Source organism: Poromitra crassiceps (assembly GCF_964638095.1).
Source record: "Poromitra crassiceps genome assembly, chromosome: 20".
Classification (NCBI taxonomy): domain Eukaryota; kingdom Metazoa; phylum Chordata; class Actinopteri; order Beryciformes; family Melamphaidae; genus Poromitra; species Poromitra crassiceps.
In genome coordinates, this window is record NC_139637.1 from 7,596,612 (window position 1) to 7,616,296 (window position 19,685).

The following is a 19,685-nucleotide window of genomic DNA, read 5'->3' on the forward strand; positions in this document are numbered from 1 at the left end:
AACCGTTGGATTATTTTTGACGTATTAATACGTCAATGGCAGTGAACGTGTTAATTGGCATTATTGCGAAGGTTATACCCTGAAGTTTCCGTTTATACTGCCTGACTTGACGCTACTTGGAATCTTGCAGTTCTGCACGTGAATCTTCACAAACGCTGTGGAAATAAAAGGCATGAACGCAACCAGATCCAGATACCCTACCTAGCGATGTCCAATACTGGGAAGCAAGACGACCCTCGCATCCAAAAATGCTCATTAAATGTGTGTGCTGTGCGAAGCTATGCAGAAATTATATAAGATCAAAGCCATGAGCATTTCAATCCAGCAACATGTAGCCTGTTGGCTGACACACACGGAGCAGGTTCGAGCTTCATTTGGAAAAACTGAAACGGTATGATGTTTTTTTTGCTCGCTCATTCACATACAGTATAATAATAATCTGCCACGCTGGCTTTCTGTCTCTCTCCCTCTCCTCATGCACTCACTGAGCTGGCTACTTCACGTAGCTCTGGGGGGGGGGGGGGGGGGGTCTGTCCCTGATACAAGGGCTCAAGGTTGTCTTACCTCCGGATAGTAGGAGGGTCGCGGGAGCGCGCATAGCTCACCAAAATGTGTTCATACATACATACACCGCCATCCCGATGCCCTCTAGATAACTCCCGAAGTCCAAGGCATGTCTGAAAGCGGCTTATGGTATCGCCGTTCAGTCACCCAAAATACAAATTCTAACAGCGCCAGAAACACTCACATGTACATGTTGTGACTTGTGTACTCACCACGCGATGAAATATAAACAGTGTTGGGCGTGCTACTGTAATTACTTACTTTTTCAGTAACGAAGTAATATAAGGCGTTACAATTTCCAAAACAGTAATTATATTACAGTTACTAATCCAAGAAAGTTACTGCGTTAGATCATTGCCCGCCAGAATGCAGTGTTTTCTATGTAAAAAGAGAAGAAAAGAAAAAGTAATCCTTACGATCTCAGGTAGACCTGTCACGCAGACGCGCACACATACGTCAAAGCGTGGTTGTGCACAACACGGGACGCCGGCTACTTCAAAACGAACTGGCTGAAGGAGAAGATAAATACTCATTCAAAAGTTGGAGGTATTCATGCCATTATTTTGAGTTTGTCTTGGTCAAAGATGCAAAGAACATTACTGTCCGTTGTAAACTATGTGCAAGCAGCAAAACGTTTTCAACTGTGAAAAATACTACGTCTAACTTGATGAAGCATCTTAAAGGGCAGCACAGCACTGTGAAACTGGTTGAAAAAATCTCCGAAGCCTCTACTGCCAGTGGCAGTGATACTCCTCCAGAAAAACCACAAAAACTGGATTTCAGCCGAGGAAAACCAGCCGTAAGTGGAGAAGAACTTAAGAAGCTCATCGCTGGGTATATCTCTTTTTTTTTTACAATATATTTATTAGATTTTAAATTAACACGTTCACTGCCATTGACGAGATATCTCGTCTTAAAAAATCCAACGGTTGACCGCCAATGACGAGATATCTCGTCTTAAAAAAAAAAAAAAAAATTGTACAACGTGTACAACCCATTCCACCGACCCACTAAGTGGCGACAGTGCTCTCCAAACTAGAAAAAGCCGAGCCAAAACTGCAGGGGAACGCGCGAGGAAACCATTCTCTCATACTGTAAAATGGATTGGCGAAAACGCTTTCGCTTTCGCGCATTATCGCGCTGGGAGCTGGCGGTGGGGGATTGCAAATTTGCATAATAGATTATGCGTGCAACACACTTTGAAACACGGCAGAAAGCCCACAATCGCACGCAGCTTCATTGCAGCTGAGCATTGCAGCTGAGCAACAACCGAAACGACTCATGCAGACTCGCCCAAAGAGCAGCCGCCAGCAGCCAGGCAGCACAGACAGGCAGAGCCTCGCTTGTGACAAACGCTGCAAAGCCACCAGAGACACACCCATGGAGGGAGGAGTTTGAAGGAGAGGGGGAGTTTCCTGCTGCTATGGAGGAAATTACTGTTAAAAACTATTGTTTAGATGTCTGACGTCTTACGCCAAAAATAAATGGTTAAAGTGACTGTTCTATCGAATTTCACAAAAAGCCATTTATCTCAGAATAAATTTTCAGACGCTGAAACCATGCTGTATTCTACTGCTAATGCATACATAACTACTAACTCTACAAACTAACTCTTTTAGACAGAGAAAGCACACATTGTATTAGTTCTTTTGAGATCATTTGTGTTCACAAAATCTTAGCAGAAAAGAATCCTCGGCTCTTGAAAGATGAGCCAGAATCCTCAAAAAAAAACCTTGGCAGAACCTACCTACAGTATTGAAAAAACGGCTGGCAGTGAATGTGTTAAAAGAAAGTAACAACTCACAGACAAAAACAATAGTGAGGGGGGCATAGGGAGGGGGATTGGGGGGATGGGGACTAAACCAAAACAACATAAGACATCTCAGCTCACCAACTCATGCTGGGTATATCATGGAGGAGATGCTACCTATTTCCACTGTTGACTCACCCGCACTCATAGAGAAAATACCCACGAAGAACAATGTCAAGCTGGCACAGAGGAAGACGTTTGCTGGCTACCTCGAGAGAGAATATGCGGGGATGGAGGCTAAGCATGTGTGTATCTGTCTGTGGTGTGAAACTGTGGAATAAATTACCTGACGAGATCAAAGAAAGTAAAAAATCTTGTGCAATTCAAAAAAAAGTATAGAAACATTATTCTGGAGAAGTATAGACGTGATGGTACATAATCAGGACTTATGGGTCACTTGTATTTCCTGTAGTATGTTTGGTATTAGCTATGTATGTGTAATTATATGTGGTAGGTAGCCTATGTGTGTATGGGCATGTATGAATAATTAGGAGCATGTGCTATTTGTGTGTGTAAATCAATGCATGTATGTATCCATGTGTATGCATATGTACTGCATATGTTTACATATAACGTAAAGGAATAAGGGTAAGGGCATTTAATAAGCTAGCTAACTTCAGCCCTAAAACCCTTTCGGTCAGCCTTATGTATCTTTTGTTTTCTTCTGTTTTTTTTCCTATTCTGTGAATATTCTTTGCTTTCTGATCGAAATAAACTAACTAACTAACTAACTAAGTTGAAGGCGATGCTGGGTGAGGTACTTTGTTTCCACTACAGCTGACATCTGGACAACTAACAACAGGAGCTATGGGTGTAACAGTTCACTGGATTAACAGATCCACTTTGGGTAAGTGTACACTTAAGTGTAAGGTGTTTGGGGTAAAAAAAGAGAAGAGAGTAACGAGTAACGTAACTAATTATTACCTTTTGAAAAAGTAATAAGTAAAGTAACTTTTATTACCTTTTTAAGGAGTAATCAGTAATCAGTAACAAATTACTTTTCCAGAGTAACTTGCCCAACACTGAATATAAATCACTCACAAGTTACGGGAAACAGTCATTTTCAAAGTAAATTAGTAAGTATGTGCGAAGTATGTGTGTGCATGTTATACCCAGTGCATGTTACATGTGCGCACAAATGCGCCTCAGGCAAATGAGGAGGTAATTTGCGTTGCAGAGGGAACCCTCTTGCTAGTTCTTCTCGCTATGGATTTACATGCAGTTTGTGACAACAAAGCCTCACGTGCGGCACACGCTGTGTGTTTTCATACATTTCTCTCGTGATCAGTGCTGATCAACATGTTCAATCCTTTATAGAGGTCTTCACGGGGCTACTCGGATCCTAGGACCTGGGACCCGACCAGAGACCCGTACGGGTCCGGGTCCATATTTATTATGATCAATTAGGGTCCGGGTCGGGTCAGATTCTATCACTATCTATTCTATCATTATGTGTAATACCCAAGTAGACCTGTGAAGACCTCTATAAAGGATTGAACATGTTGAATCTGACCAAACATCTCCAAACAATTCCAAACAACGACAGCCAGCAACGGGGCACCAAACAAACATCTGTGTTTGTCGGAGAAGGTTTGATTGGTGTACCATGGGCTTAAGGGATACTGACCTGAGACTCTCCAGTCTACAGTGTGGACTCTCCAGTCCAGCAGAGAGCAGCTTCACACCTGGATCTTCCAAGTCGTTGCTACTCAGGTCCAGCTCTCGCAGACTAGAGGACTGGGAGCTGAGAACTGAGGCCAGAGCTTCACAGCATATCTTTGACAGCTTACAGCCACTCAACCTGGAGAAGAATTAGCCATGAACAAGAAATTTGAAAATATTTTTTTCTGTATATTGCATTTCATATTGAAGACATCAAGTTATGCATGCACCTACAGAGATTTATTGGAGGCTGTGACCAGCGGCAGCAGCCCCAGGAGAGCCTCCTCTGTGCGCGCTGTGTGTTTTCATACGTTTCTCTCGTGATCAGCGCTGATCAACATGTTCAATCCTTTAAAGAGGTCTTCACGGGGCTACTCGGATACTAGGACCTGGGACCCGACCCGAGACCCGTACGGGTCCGGGTCCATATTTATTATGATCAATTAGGGTCCGGGTCGGGTCCGATTCTATCACTATCTATTCTATCGTTATGTGTAATACCCGAGTAGACCTGTGAAGACCTCTATAAAGGATTGAACATGTTGAATCTGATCAAACATCTCCAAACAATTCCAACTGACAGCCAGCAACGGGGCACCAAACAAACATCTGTGCTTGTTTGTGTTTGTTGGAGAAGGTTTGATTGGTGTACCATGGGCTTAAGCGATACTGACCTGAGACTCTCCAGTCTACAGTGTGGACTCTCCAGTCCAGCAGAGAGCAGCTTCACACCTGGATCTTCCAAGTCGTTGCTACTCAGGTCCAGCTCTCGCAGACTAGAGGACCGGGAGCTGAGAACTGAGGCCAGAGCTTCACAGCTTATCTTTGACAGCTTACAGCCACTCAACCTGGAGAAGAATTAGCCATGAACAAGAAATTTGAAAATATTTTTTTCTGTATATTGCATTTCATATTGAAGACATCAAGTTATGCATGCACCTACAGAGATTTATTGGAGGCTTTGACCAGCGGCAGCAGCCCCAGGAGAGCCTCCTCTGTGCACGCTGTGTGTTTTCATACGTTTCTCTCGTGATCAGCGCTGATCAACATGTTCAATCCTTTATAGAGGTCTTCACGGGGCTACTCAGATCCTAGGACCTGGGACCCGACCCGAGACCCGTACGGGTCCGGGTCCATATTTATTATGATCAATTAGGGTCCGGGTTGGGTCCGATTCTATCACTATCTATTCTATCGTTATGTGTAATACCCGAGTAGACCTGTGAAGACCTCTATAAAGGATTGAACATGTTGAATCTGATCAAACATCTCCAAACAATTCCAAACGACAGCCAGCAACGGGGCACCAAACAAACATCTGTGCTTGTTTGTGTTTGTTGGAGAAGGTTTGATTGGTGTACCATGGGCTTAAGCGATACTGACCTGAGACTCTCCAGTCTACAGTGTGGACTCTCCAGTCCAGCAGAGAGCAGCTTCACACCTGGATCTTCCAAGTCGTTGCTACTCAGGTCCAGCTCTCGCAGACTAGAGGACTGGGAGCTGAGAACTGAGGCCAGAGCTTCACAGCTTATCTTTGACAGCTTACAGCCACTCAACCTGGAGAAGAATTAGCCATAACCAAGAAATTTGAAAATATTTTTTTCTGTATATTGCATTTCATATTGAAGACATCAAGTTATGCATGCACCTACAGAGATTTATTGGAGGCTTTGACCAGCGGCAGCAGCCCCAGGAGAACCTTGTCTGAAGCAGGGTATTTCTTCAGGTCAAACACATCGAGCTCTTTTTCTGATGACAGTAAGATGAAGACCAGAGCTGACAACCGAGCAGGCCAGAGTCCGGCTGTGGAGAGACTTCCTGAATTTAGGTGATGTTGGATCGCCTTCAATAGAGAACAGTCATTCAGCTCATTCAGACAGTGGAACAGATTGATGGTTTTCTCTGAAGAGGGATTCACCTCGATCTTCTCCCGGATGTACTGGACCGTTTTCTGATTGGTCTTCAAACTACTTCCTGTCTGTGTCAGCAGGCCTTTTAGGAGAGTCTGATTGGTCTCTAGTGAAAGACCCAGGAGGAAGCGGAGGAACAAGTCCAGGTGTCCATTTGGACTCTGTAAGGCCTTGTCCACAGCACTCTGGTAGAGGTGTGTTAGTTTAGATTTGTCTCTTGATAGTGTTGACCACCAGGATGTTGATTGATTTTCTGACAGGAGATTGACACCAGTGTTGATGAAGGACAGAAAGACATAAACTGCAGCCAGAAACTCCTGAATGCTCAGATGGACAAAGCAGAACACAGTGTCCTCGTTCAGCCCACGCTCCTCTTTAAAGATCTGTGTGAACACTCCTGAGTACACTGAGGCTGCTCTGATATCAATGTCACACTTTCTCAGGTCGGCTTCATAGAAGATTAGGTTGCCTCTCTCTAGCTCCTCAAAAGCCAGTTTTCCCAGAGAGAGAATCATCTTCCTTCTCTTTTTATTCCAGATTGGATCTGTTTCAGCACTCCCATGATACTTGACATCCGCCTGTTTGGACTGAACCAGCAGGAAGTGGATGTACATCTCAGTCAGGGTCTTGGGCATGTCTCTTCTCTCTCTGGTTTTCAACACAAGCTCCAGAACTGTAGCAGTGATCCAACAAAACACTGGTATGTGGCACATGATGTGGAGGGTTCGTGAAGTCTTGATGTGGGAGATGATTCTGCTGGCCTGCTCCTTATCTATGAATCTCTTCCTGAAGTACTCATCCTTCTGTGAGTCAGTGAAGCCTCTCACCTCTGTTACCATGTCAATGCACTCAGGAGGGATCTGCTTGGCTGCTGCAGGTCGTGTGGTCATCCAGAGGCGAGCAGCGGGAAGCAGTTTCCCCTTGATAAGGTTTGTCAGCAGCACGTCCACCGAGGTTGACTCTGTAACATCAGTCACAATCCTGTTGTTCTGGAAGTCCAGAGGAAGTCGACACTCATCCACACCGTCAAAGATGAACACAACTTGGAACTTGTCAAATCTGAAGATTCCTTTGGTCTCAGGAAAGAAGTGATGAAGAAGTTCCACCAAGCTGTACTTTTTCCCTTTCAGCAGATTCAGCTCTCGGAAAGTGAATGGAAATGTGAACTGTATATCCTGGTTGGCTTTGTCTTCAGCCCAGTCCAGAGTGAACTTCTGTGTTAAGACTGTTTTCCCAATGCCAGCCACTCCCTTTGTCATCAATGTTCTGGTTGGTTCATCTCTTCCAGGTAAGGGTTTAAAGATGTCTTCACTTTTGATTATTGTTTCCGGTCTCACTGGTTTCCTGGATGCTGCTTCAATCTGTCTCACCTCATGTTCATCATTGACATCTCCACTCCCTCCCTCTGTGAGGTAATGCTCTGTGTAGGTCTGATTCAGAAGTGTTGGGTTTCCTGCTTTAGCAATCCCCTCAAACAGACACTGGAACTTCTCCTTCAGACTGGATTTGTGATTACGTTGGCACACTCCAGCAAGAGTTTCTGAAAGTACAAATTACATCAATCAGTGGATGTTGCTGTAAATATGAGAAGTGTAAATATTAATCTGCGAATGCATACTTTTCCTAACCCCATAGCATCTATTCTGCTCATCACTGGTGGACAAACAGGTCCTGACTGTGTGTGCTACCCAATGTGAAATGCATCTGTGTTGGCATTTGTTCTTAAATAATACTGTGTTCAGCATTATACACCCACATGAATAAATCAATGATTTTAGCTGATGATTCATGAGGATTGTGAATATTATTTTGCAATCTGGAATTGAATCAATCTTTCTTGAGAAATGTCTATATTTAACTAATCATATATCTCCCATTTTCCCACCACTTCCTCCCTCCATCATGTTAAAGCTGTTAAAGCCTCTTACTGCTCTGCAGAGAGTCAGCCAGCTCCTCCTGCTTCATTCTCCTCAGGAAGAGCAGTGTGATGTTTAGAAAAGCCTCCTCCTCCTCCCTCGGACTCTCTAAGCATTCTGGGTACTCTTGACTCAGAACCAGCTGGACTCTCTTCAGCTCCTTCTTCACAAAAGTGACAATGTTCTCCTCAAGCAGCTGCAACAGAATAACATTTGAATTAAACATTCTGAAAAATAATAATAATACTGTAATAACATCAGATCCACTGGTCTAAATAGTGCAGCTTGAAGACCTCATCAACCAACAATCTTTATTTTACCAGGCAAGAAGTTAGTTAAGAACAAATTCTTATCTACAATAATGACCAGGAAGTAGGCAAAAGACCTCCTGATGGAACAGGGTTTGGGGAGAAATAGTCTCAACGCCAGACCCATGAGTTGTTACGCTGATACACTACGTTACTGCATGCTGCAGATCTCTCTCTGGGTCTGGGACACTCCCTTCAGCCAGCTGGGGATGGAAGTGAACCGTTCACTTGGCCAGTGATTGGCCAGTGGTGGATTCAGTCTCCACCACTCAGTAACGACTTTGCAATCTGCGATCAGACGACACGGGAATAGTGTCCTCTAGAGAGAGAGTGGCGTCAGCGGAGGACCAAAATGTGAGACTCAGTAGCCAATGAACAGCCAGGAATGGGTCTCGCGCTACTTTTGCATGCTAAAATAAAGCTGATAATGTACAATTTGATTCAAGGGGGGAAAACCCTTTCAGAGTACAACACAAACTGTCTATTTTGCTGCAACTCGGCAGTGCTGCTTAATCCAGGACCTTAATTCCTGGAACTCTTGAGAGTAAAAAACTGGTCCATTGGAGTGAATGGCGATGTCGGGACTCTTCTATCTACATGGCTCTGCACGGGAGGCGCAGCCCATTTTTCAAACCGCTCTCTCATTGGTCCTATGACCTGTCACTCATTCAATTTCAACCCGCCTAGACTCGCCCTCAAACCCCAGCAGTGGCTGTGAAGTGGCACAGACTCATTTGTGTAGTATGCGGAGCACAGCAATTCAACGTAATATTTGAGTCTTGGGAGAGACTAGAGGAGAAACAACAACAACAACAACAGACCAGAGTAGTTGTTTTGTAATTCAGTAGCTGCAGTAAAATGTGTTGTACATTTACACACCATAAATATGGAGTCTAGGTCTGTTTGAAGCTCCTGGACAGACTGACCACTGGAAACCTCTGACCTCTCCTGGTGGACTCTGGAGAACACATGAAGTATTAGGTCATATAATGTCACACACACACACACGCAAAAACACACACACACACGCAAAAACACACACACACACACACACACACACACACACACACACACACAGTGAAATCCACTGTAAATTAGGGATGCACGATATGGATTTTTTTCAGCCGATACGATAACCGATAAATATACGCTTCTCCTGGCCAATAACGGATACAATAACCGATAATTATTTCACATCTTTGTATTTTAAGAAATAAGTTCTTAACCTGTATTTTATGCACACCTGGGGTGACAAAAGACAGATGTGTTGAGCAAAGATGGATGATTCAAAAGACTATTCCATAGCTCTGACCTAACCAAATCTAACTGACATCACTACTGTGAACACAAAACAAAGAGCACTTCTGATATTATATATATGACTGTTTTAGTAAAGTATCATTGGAGGCCCCATTTGCATTGGGGCCAGTTCTATTGAAGTTAATGGGGAAGACATGGAAAGATGAAAGATGAAAGAAAAGACACTATGTGATGTTGACAGATTTTTTTAATGTAATGTGTGTGTTTGTTTTCCTTATTATTGGTCTCCAAACAGATGATGGCTCTGTCCAGTTCTGCATACAGCTACCCTACTTAACCTTGTCTGTAAGCACTTAGAAGGCAGTGGGAACCACGCCAGGCTGCTCTTTGTAGACTTTTCTTCAGCGTTCAATACGATCCAGCCTCACATTTTGGTTGAGAAACTTGTACGCCTTTTTTGTTTAGACGCGGGTCTTGTTGGATGGATTCTAGACTTTCTTACAAATAGATCACAACAAGTAAGAGTAAACGGAACTCTGTCCAGCTTCTTAACATCCTCGACCGGCTCACCACAGGGTTGTGTCTTGTCTGCCTTCTTGTATATTCTGTATACAAATGACTGTTTTAGTCGTCATGCCGACAGATTCATCATCAAGTACGCTGATGATTCCATCATTGTCAGCTTGCTTGATGAGGATGAGTATTAGGCGTGTTTATGCCCAAAAGTATTGTGGAGGTGTGGTAATGCCTGTGGCATGTGGTCTCCTACCTAAAGTAATCTAATGTTACACCACAGACCTGTATGGTCGAGAATTATGTAGCCTAATAAAACCATGACAAACAAATTCTCATTTTTAAAACAAGGTGTGTTTTTTCTGGAATGCAGGCTATAGTTGAAACTCAACGTGGCATTCCGAGGAGAGAAGAGTGTGTGCAGGCGCGAGGAGAGTGACATCCATGCCGTGAGTAAATGTATCCAAGCAAGGACTTCCTGCACTGCACGGAGATGTAGAGACTGTCTGCGCTCAGGCGTACGTCTGCATTTGCGGTAAGACCAGCTATTTCCTGGCGTTAAAATTGAGAGCACCCAAGGCGATTTCTTATTTCTTATAGGTGTTATTGTAAGTCGCTTTGGATAAAAGCGTCAAATGACGTAATGTAATGTAATGTAATGCGATTTTTTCTAACACATTGCGCTGTAACGCCTATTTTGGAACGGGCAACTCCCAAACCTCTCTTTGTGCTCGGCACATACCGACGGTATCTTCCCCACAGCGCTAAATGACACTTGCGCGAGACACATGATAGCGTAGAGGCCCACCGACACGCCCGGGCCACGCCTACACCTGTGTCATCACATCGCAAAACTGGACGGTGGAGGCAGACAATAGCTTAAGACGCTGGGAAGATAGCAATAAGAGGCGCGCAAACGCAGCGTAAAGGCAGCGCAAACGATAGTGCTGTACAACGATAGGGCCCTAAGGGTCTGATCTATATGTATTTTTACCCTGTATATATACTTGATGGTTATGTAAACATATTTGTCTACTGTGTGTCTGTTGTTGTGCATCCGTGGCTTTTATGTAACTTTTATGTATCTTTTCTGGAGTCATGTGACTATCACATGACGGGTGTATTTAAACATGGCGTCTTTGTAACAATCTTTATGTCTGAGGAAGAGCAGTAGCTCGAAACGTCAATGTTGGATGGCTAAATAAAAAGGTAATTGGAGCTCCAGTGTTTCACTTTGTACTGTTTTTTGCTTCCTGCACCTGCTTTACGTTTTTTGGATGTGCGCGACTGCCTCCAATACTTTTTGGTTTAACGTAATGCCAGCTCAGATGTTTCCCCTCAATAGTGCAATAGTGTTGTTATCAGGGCTGTCAGCGTTAATGCGTTAATCGCGATGCGATTAAGGGCCGACGTAACGCGTTATTTATTTTTAATCGTGTTAATCGCCTGCTGCTATTTTGTCCCTTCGTCGCACCCGTACTTGTAGTCAAGCTGGTCACAGCCGTTTCCTGTCTCCTGCCTGTGCAGGCATGGAGGATAAAGACAGCAATATGCTTCTAAATGGCTCGTTTTACTTTAAAAAACTCCCAAATGGCACAGTGGACAAGTCAACAGTAGTTTGCACCTTGTGTAAAACGGAATTAAAATATCACCGAAGTACATCGAGTTTGAACTATCACCTAAAAGCTAAGCATACCGGAGCAGCTAGCGGCCAGCTAGCAGCCAAATAGCTAGCGCGAGACTCATCACTCATTCCTTCTTCAGAGTCTCGGATGCGCGGGTCCTCTAACCACTGGGAGGTCGGCTCCAATGGCTTCAAGCGATATACACGTTATCAATACACAGTTTCCAATACCGAGCCATTATTCACATGGAAGTGCCAAAGTTTTTAGCTCAGACACACCCTTCTTCGGCTGTGTCATTTTGGGTTTCGACTGTTCCACAGCGCCGCCGCCGGAAGTATCGGTTCTGGAGCGTGTACTGCACTGTTTACAATTGTGCATTTATTTTCTATTCAATATATATTTTGTAGACATTGTTACCTCCTGTCTACATTGCACTTCTATTTGATTGAAAATAAATCTAAAATTCAAGATCACAAAGTACATTTATTTGCATTCATTTGATTCCCAATCACGACACACTGGTAAGAATTATTAATATCTAATTAAAAATGCTTTGAAATGCAAAATAATGGCATTTTAAATATGCGATACAAAGATGCGATTAATCGCGATTAACTAGATTAATCGCGATTAAGAAAATTAATCGTTTGACAGACCTAGTTGTTATCATCTGAAACTGTGGAACAGCCACACTGCCGGCAGCCATGTTTGGCTCTAGTGCGCCTGGCACCAGGTGCAGCTGTGACGTCACGAGCTCATGCAAAATGGCCATATTGGATGATAATGTATCGGTCCGTTAAATATCCTGCATTCCTACTGTAAATGCTGCTATGATTATTGGATGTGATGTTTTGAGAGAAGAAACTAAATCAATAGAGTATCATGACTTCTTTCCTCTGTTCAGTAGAATCAAATAAACTCATCTGTTTTCAGTTCTTACCTTTGCTCAGTAGACTGCTGTCCATCTTTGAAACTAATAGGACGATCCATAGACCAGTCACTCTTCATGGACACACAGCTGGGTACAGGTGAGTCTGCTCTCTCCTGCTGGATCCTGCTAAGGATTGATAAAACAGGGTGGTGGCAGTAAACATGTTAGAGAAGCAGGGTTTTGACCAGTAGGTTGCCAGTTTGAATCCCAGTACCAACTTTCAAAGTCAGAGTGAATGATTCTTTCTCCACCCTGTGCAACTACCACCACTCGACCTTGAGCAAAGATCTCAACCCCCAGACGGATCTGGTAGCTGCTCAGTGACCACCAGGGGGCTAGCTCAGGGTTTGACCAAGGGGCAAGCCCACCACCTTTCCCCTGAAGATGTGGAAGTCTTTGTTTAAGCTGTAATTCCTCGAATGGCCACTTGAGGCAGGACTCAGAAGTCCCGTCGTTCCTGTTAAAATGCCCCAACAGTAATTAAACATCTTTACAGCCTGGAATGAAACACGGTTTTGGTCTATATAGCTAATTTCACCTTTTCATAACAACTGTAGGGGGGTCAATTTTTGCACAACTCAGCCGTTTACATTTAATAAAGGTTTAAAGTTATGCATAATTATGGGCGTGGCCCGGTTGAGTGACAGGCGGCCATACTGCCACTGGATAGAGCTTTATCGTTAGTTGTTTTCTGAGCTCTGGTCGTGTTTGTGGTGTTGCAGGCTTTTTGTCCATTTGATCCTGCAGCTGTAGCCTTGTCTCCTGCATACAAAACCAGTGTCTGACACATTTTAATCTCATCTGTTTTGGAGTCTGGTCCATCTGGTTATGCCAGCGAGCTAATCCAGCTCACGAAGCAGAGACGCAGACCGCATTGACCGGCTGCACTCCTGTGTTAGTTAGCGATAATAACAATACGACGTCCAGTCGGATATTTTCAAAATAAAACAATTCTGCACAAGTATAAAGCACACAGAAACTACAGTATAAAGACAAAGCTGTTGTGAAATGTCTATTTAATCCTCTTTTTTTATTTTCTTATGTCATCCTCATCATCATTTTATGTGAAGCACTTTGAACTGCATATGTGTATGAAATGTGCTATACAAATAAACTTGACTTGACTTGCTATGTCTGTTCAGTAGAATCAAATAATAAACTTGTCTGTTTTCAGTTCTTACCTTTGCTCAGTAGACTGCTGTCCATCTTTGAAATTCATAGGAAGACCCATAGAAAAGTCACTCTTCATGGACACACAGCTGGGTACAGGGGAGTCTGCTCTCTTCTGCTGGATCCTGCTAAGGATTGATAAAACAGGGTGGTGGCAGTGAACATGTTAGAGAAGCAGGGTTTTGACCAGTAGGTTGCCGGTTTGAATCCCAGTAACAACTTTGAAAGTCAGGGTGAATATGTAACTCTTTCTCCACCCTGTGAAACTACCAACAACTAGACCTTGAGCAAAGATCTCAACCCCCAGACTGTTCTGTTAGCTGCTCAGTCACCAACAGCAGAAGGCTGTTGTTATACTGAGCAGCTCTGGTATGAATATATGTAACTATGGATGTGAGGCAGAGCAATGCTGCAAAAGAAAATATGTTCAGCAAAACCCTTCTGGAATCTGGATAGTTAATTGTAATAAAATAATAAACTAAATCAACAGAGTATCATGACTTCTTTCCTCTGTTAGAATCAAATAAACTTATCTGCTTTCAGTTCTTACCTTTGCTCAGTAGACTGCTGTCCATCTTTGAAACTAATAGGACGATCCATAGACCAGTCACTCTTCATGGACACACAGCTGGGTACAGGTGAGTCTGCTCTCTCCTGCTGGATCCTGCTAAGGATTGATAAAACAGGGTGGTGGCAGTAAACATGTTAGAGAAGCAGGGTTTTGACCAGTAGGTTGCCAGTTTGAATCCCAGTACCAACTTTCAAAGTCAGAGTGAATGATTCTTTCTCCACCCTGTGCAACTACCACCACTCGACCTTGAGCAAAGATCTCAACCCCCAGACGGATCTGGTAGCTGCTCAGTGACCACCAGGGGGCTAGCTCAGGGTTTGACCAAGGGGCAAGCCCACCACCTTTCCCCTGAAGATGTGGAAGTCTTTGTTTAAGCTGTAATTCCTCGAATGGCCACTTGAGGCAGGACTCAGAAGTCCCGTCGTTCCTGTTAAAATGCCCCAACAGTAATTAAACATCTTTACAGCCTGGAATGAAACACGGTTTTGGTCTATATAGCTAATTTCACCTTTTCATAACAACTGTAGGGGGGTCAATTTTTGCACAACTCAGCCGTTTACATTTAATAAAGGTTTAAAGTTATGCATAATTATGGGCGTGGCCCGGTTGAGTGACAGGCGGCCATACTGCCACTGGATAGAGCTTTATCGTTAGTTGTTTTCTGAGCTCTGGTCGTGTTTGTGGTGTTGCAGGCTTTTTGTCCATTTGATCCGGCAGCTGTAGCCTTGTCTCCTGCATACAAAACCAGTGTCTGACACATTTTAATCTCATCTGTTTTGGAGTCTGGTCCGTCTGGTTATGCCAGCGAGCTAATCCAGCTCACGAAGCAGAGACGCAGACCGCATTGACCGGCTGCACTCCTGTGTTAGTTAGCGATAATAACAATACGACGTCCAGTCGGATATTTTCAAAATAAAACAATTCTGCACAAGTATAAAGCACACAGAAACTACAGTATAAAGACAAAGCTGTTGTGAAATGTCTATTTAATCCTCTTTTTTTTATTTTCTTATGTCATCCTCATCATCATTTTATGTGAAGCACTTTGAACTGCATATGTGTATGAAATGTGCTATACAAATAAACTTGACTTGACTTGCTATGTCTGTTCAGTAGAATCAAATAATAAACTTGTCTGTTTTCAGTTCTTACCTTTGCTCAGTAGACTGCTGTCCATCTTTGAAATTCATAGGAAGACCCATAGAAAAGTCACTCTTCATGGACACACAGCTGGGTACAGGGGAGTCTGCTCTCTTCTGCTGGATCCTGCTAAGGATTGATAAAACAGGGTGGTGGCAGTGAACATGTTAGAGAAGCAGGGTTTTGACCAGTAGGTTGCCGGTTTGAATCCCAGTAACAACTTTGAAAGTCAGGGTGAATATGTAACTCTTTCTCCACCCTGTGAAACTACCAACAACTAGACCTTGAGCAAAGATCTCAACCCCCAGACTGTTCTGTTAGCTGCTCAGTAACCAACAGCAGAAGGCTGTTGTTATACTGAGCAGCTCTGGTATGAATATATGTAACTATGGATGTGAGGCAGAGCAATGCTGCAAAAGAAAATATGTTCAGCAAAACCCTTCTGGAATCTGGATAGTTAATTGTAATAAAATAATAAACTAAATCAACAGAGTATCATGACTTCTTTCCTCTGTTAGAATCAAATAAACTTATCTGCTTTCCGTTCTTACCTTTGCTCAGTAGACTGCTGTCCATCTTTGAAACTAATAGGATGACCCATAGACCGGTCACTTTTCATGGACACACAGCTGGGTACAGGGGAGTCTGCTCTCTTCTGCTGGATCCTGCTAAGGATTGATGAAACAGGGTGGTGGCAGTGAACATGTTAGAGAAGCAGGGTTTTGACCAGTAGGTTGCCAGTTTGAATCCCAGTACCAACTTTCAAAGTCAGAGTGAATAATTCTTTCTCCACCCTGTGCAACTACCACCACTCGACCTTGAGCAAAGATCTCAACCCCCAGACGGATCTGGTAGCTGCTCAGTGACCACCAGGGGGCTAGCTCAGGGTTTGACCAAGGGGCAAGCCCACCACCTTTCCCCTGAAGATGCGGAAGTCTTTGTTTAAGCTGTAATTCCTCGAATGGCCACTTGAGGCAGGACTCAGAAGTCCTGTCGTTCCTGTTAAAATGCCCCAACAGTAATTAAACATCTTTACAGCCTGGACCGAAACACGGTTTTATTCTATATAGCTAATTTCACCTTTTCATAACAACTGAAGGGGGGTCAATTTTTGCATAACTCAGCCGTTTACATTTAATAAAGGGTTAAAATTATGCATAATTAAGGGCGTGGCCCGGTTGAGTGACAGGCGGCCACTGCCACTGGATAGTGCTTTATGGTTAGTTGTTGTCTGAGCTCTGGTCGTGTTTGTGGTGTTGCAGTCTTTTTGTTCATTTGATCCTGCAGCTGTAGCCTTGTCTCCTGCATACAAAACCAGTGTCTGACACATTTTAATCTCATCTGTTTTGTAGTCTGGTCCGTCTGGTTATGCCAGCGAGCTAATCCAGCTCACGAAGCAGAGACGCAGACCGCACTGACCGGCTGCACTCCTGTGTTAGTTAGCGATAATAACAATACGACGTCCAGTCGGATATTTTCAAAATAAAACGATTCTGCACAAGTATAAAGCACACAGAAGCCATTGAAAACGTTTTCTTTTGCTATTTCCCTCCCTTTCTGTGTGTGCATGATGCGGGGGGAGAGATTGACAGCACGCTGTGGCACACACACTCAGTCATAGCGTGATCAGTGTGAATCTATTTTTGACAACTCAGAAGTCAGCGCCAGACAGCGGCCGGCACATCCCCCCCCCCCCCCCCCCCAATTTCAAAAACTCTGCGAATTTCGCCAAAAGGTGACAAGTTTGCACCCCTGCTTACCTTTGCTCAGTAGACTGCTGTCCATCTTTGAAATTCATAGGAAGACCCATAGAAAAGTCACTCTTCATGGACACACAGCTGGGTACAGGGGAGTCTGCTCTTTTCTGCTGGATCCTGCTAAGGATTGATCAAACAGGGTGGTGGCAGTGAACATGTTAGAGAAGCAGGGTTTTCTCCACCCTGTGAAACTACCAACAATTAGACCTTGAGCAAAGATCTCAACCCCCAGACTGTTCTGGTAGCTGCTCAGTGACCAACAGCAGAAGGCTGTTGTTGTACTGAGCAGCTCTGGTATGAATATATGTAACTATGGATGTGAGGCAGAGCAATGCTGCAAAAGAAAATATGTTAAAGTCCCTGGAAACCAAAATCCACAAAAACCTTCTAACTATTAAATTTAGGGTCTTATGTGAGTAATTGTGTGCCTCTGAAAAGAGAGAGAATTACTTTCAACCCTAACCCCAAAAATTGACACTTTTCTACAAGGTCTGGATTTCCATTTCCTCATTGAAGAGAGCGGAGCGCGCGGTGCTAAAATGCATGATCTTATCACGTCATAAGATTGAATCAAATCACACACACGCATGCACGCACGCGCACACACACACACACTGACACACACACAGTAGCGCTGTGCACTCGCAGCGCAGCGGGGAGTGTGTTCGCCGAGCAACGCGCGAACACACCCACACACACACACACACACACACACACACACACTCCATCTCTCTTTCCTTCTCTCTCTCTCTCCTTCTCTCTCTCTCGCTCTCCGTTAACGGAGAGAGAGGTCTCCTCCGAGCAGTCTCCTCCGAGAGAGAGAGGAAAAGACCTGCTGCAGACGGGACACGCCTACACAGTCTGCGGGAGAAAATACACTCTAAAATGTAATTGATTCTCATGACTTTTGCCATGACTGTCAAACCTAAATTTATATACTTTGCGACGTTCATCATCGTTCAAATTTGGCTGGTGGCTTATTAACATACTGTAGGTTCCTGTGATGTGATGAACTCAAAATGCTAAATAATAAAAAGATATTTCTGGTTTCCAGGGACTTTAAGCAAAACCCTTCTGGAATCTGGATAGTTAATTGTAATAAAAGAAGAAACTAAATCAACAGAGTATCATGACTTCTTTCCTCTGTTCAGTAGAATCAAATAAACTCATCTGCTTTATGTTCTTACCTTTGCTCAGTAGACTGCTGTCCATGTTTGAAGTGAAGAGGAGGATCCATAGACCAGTCACTCTTCATGGACACACAGCTGGGTACAGGGGAGTCTGCTCTCTTCTGCTGGACTGGCCTTCAACACAACAGAGACAGACAGAGCTTTGACTCTGGATAATGAAGGGTTAATGATGTCACTGCTGAGCTGTAATGATGTCACTGCTGAGCTGTAATGATGTGACTGCTGAGCTGTAATGATGTCACTGCTGAGCTGTAATGATGTCACTGCTGAGCTGTAATTATGTCACTGCTGAGCTGTAATTATGTCACTGTTGAGCTGTAATGATGTCACTGCTGAGCTGTAATGATGTCACTGCTGAGCTGTAATGATGTCACTGCTAAGCTGTAATGATGTCACCGCTGCTGTAATGATGTCACTGCAGAGCTGTAATGATGTCAATGCTGAGCTGTAATGATGTCACTGCAGAGCTGTAATGATGTCAATGCTAAGCTGTAATGATGTCACTGTTGAGATGTAATGTCAGTGCTGAGCTGTAATTATGTCACTGGTGAGATGTAATGATGTCACTGCTGAGCTGTAATGATGTCACTGTTGAGCTGTAATGATGTCACTGCTGAGCTGTAATGATGTCACTGCTGAGTTGTAATGATGTCACTGCTAAGCTGTAATGATGTCATTGCTAAGCTGTAATGATGTCACTGCTGAGCTGTAATGATGTCACTGCTAAGCTGTAATGATGTCACTGTTGAGATGTAATGATGTCACTGCTGTGCTGTAATGATGTCACTGCTGAGCTGTAATGATGTCACTGCTGAGCTGTGAGATAGAGAACAGTTATCTCATCTTACCTCTTAGCTTTGGTCCGGCTGTCATGTTCCTCAGACAGAGAGAGCCCCTCCTCTCTCTCCTCACACTGACTCATATGGCTCAATCCCACCACACTTAACAGCCCTGCACAGCTCGTCCCCACTCGGCTCCACTCGTCTCTACTCGATGGATGTTTTGCTTCGACCGGCGCTCGATCGGCCCCCACCCACCCCCGCCCACAGCTGGTCGTCTAAAAATAGCGACCGCATATCTGTCCTTCGGCTATAACATAACGTTACAATTAAATCCATCCACAGAACTTTTAAACTGTTTATGAAATACTGGTGCCTCTAAATGACCTACAGTGTACATGGGCAAATGTGACAATCGGCCAAGAGAATGATATCACAGGCATGCTGCGCTGTGCGGGGATGGGAGAGGCGCAACAGAGTGAAGCCTCTACCCCGCAGCCTCTCACCAGGCAAGACCGGGGCTTCCAAAAACCCGCTGCGGCCTAGCGGAGCGCTGCAGCCTCCACTCAGCTACAGAGC

General features: G+C 44.0%; 1 protein-coding gene across 1 annotated transcript in view; it reads right to left on the bottom strand.

Moving 5' to 3' along the window:
* LOC310794543 (protein NLRC3-like) overlaps positions 1–15,956 on the bottom strand; it is a gene marked incomplete at both ends in the record, with an annotated part of 29,899 nt that extends 13,943 nt beyond the window's left edge. The window contains 6 exons of the mRNA XM_083656513.1: positions 4,002–4,123; positions 4,719–4,832; positions 5,425–5,593; positions 5,689–5,780; positions 5,955–7,486; positions 15,932–15,956. Coding sequence (XP_083512639.1) covers positions 4,002–4,123; positions 4,719–4,832; positions 5,425–5,593; positions 5,689–5,780; positions 5,955–7,486; positions 15,932–15,956 — 2,054 coding nt within the window. The remainder of the gene's footprint in view (positions 1–4,001; positions 4,124–4,718; positions 4,833–5,424; positions 5,594–5,688; positions 5,781–5,954; positions 7,487–15,931) is intronic.
* Between the last annotated feature and the right edge of the window lie 3,729 nt (positions 15,957–19,685).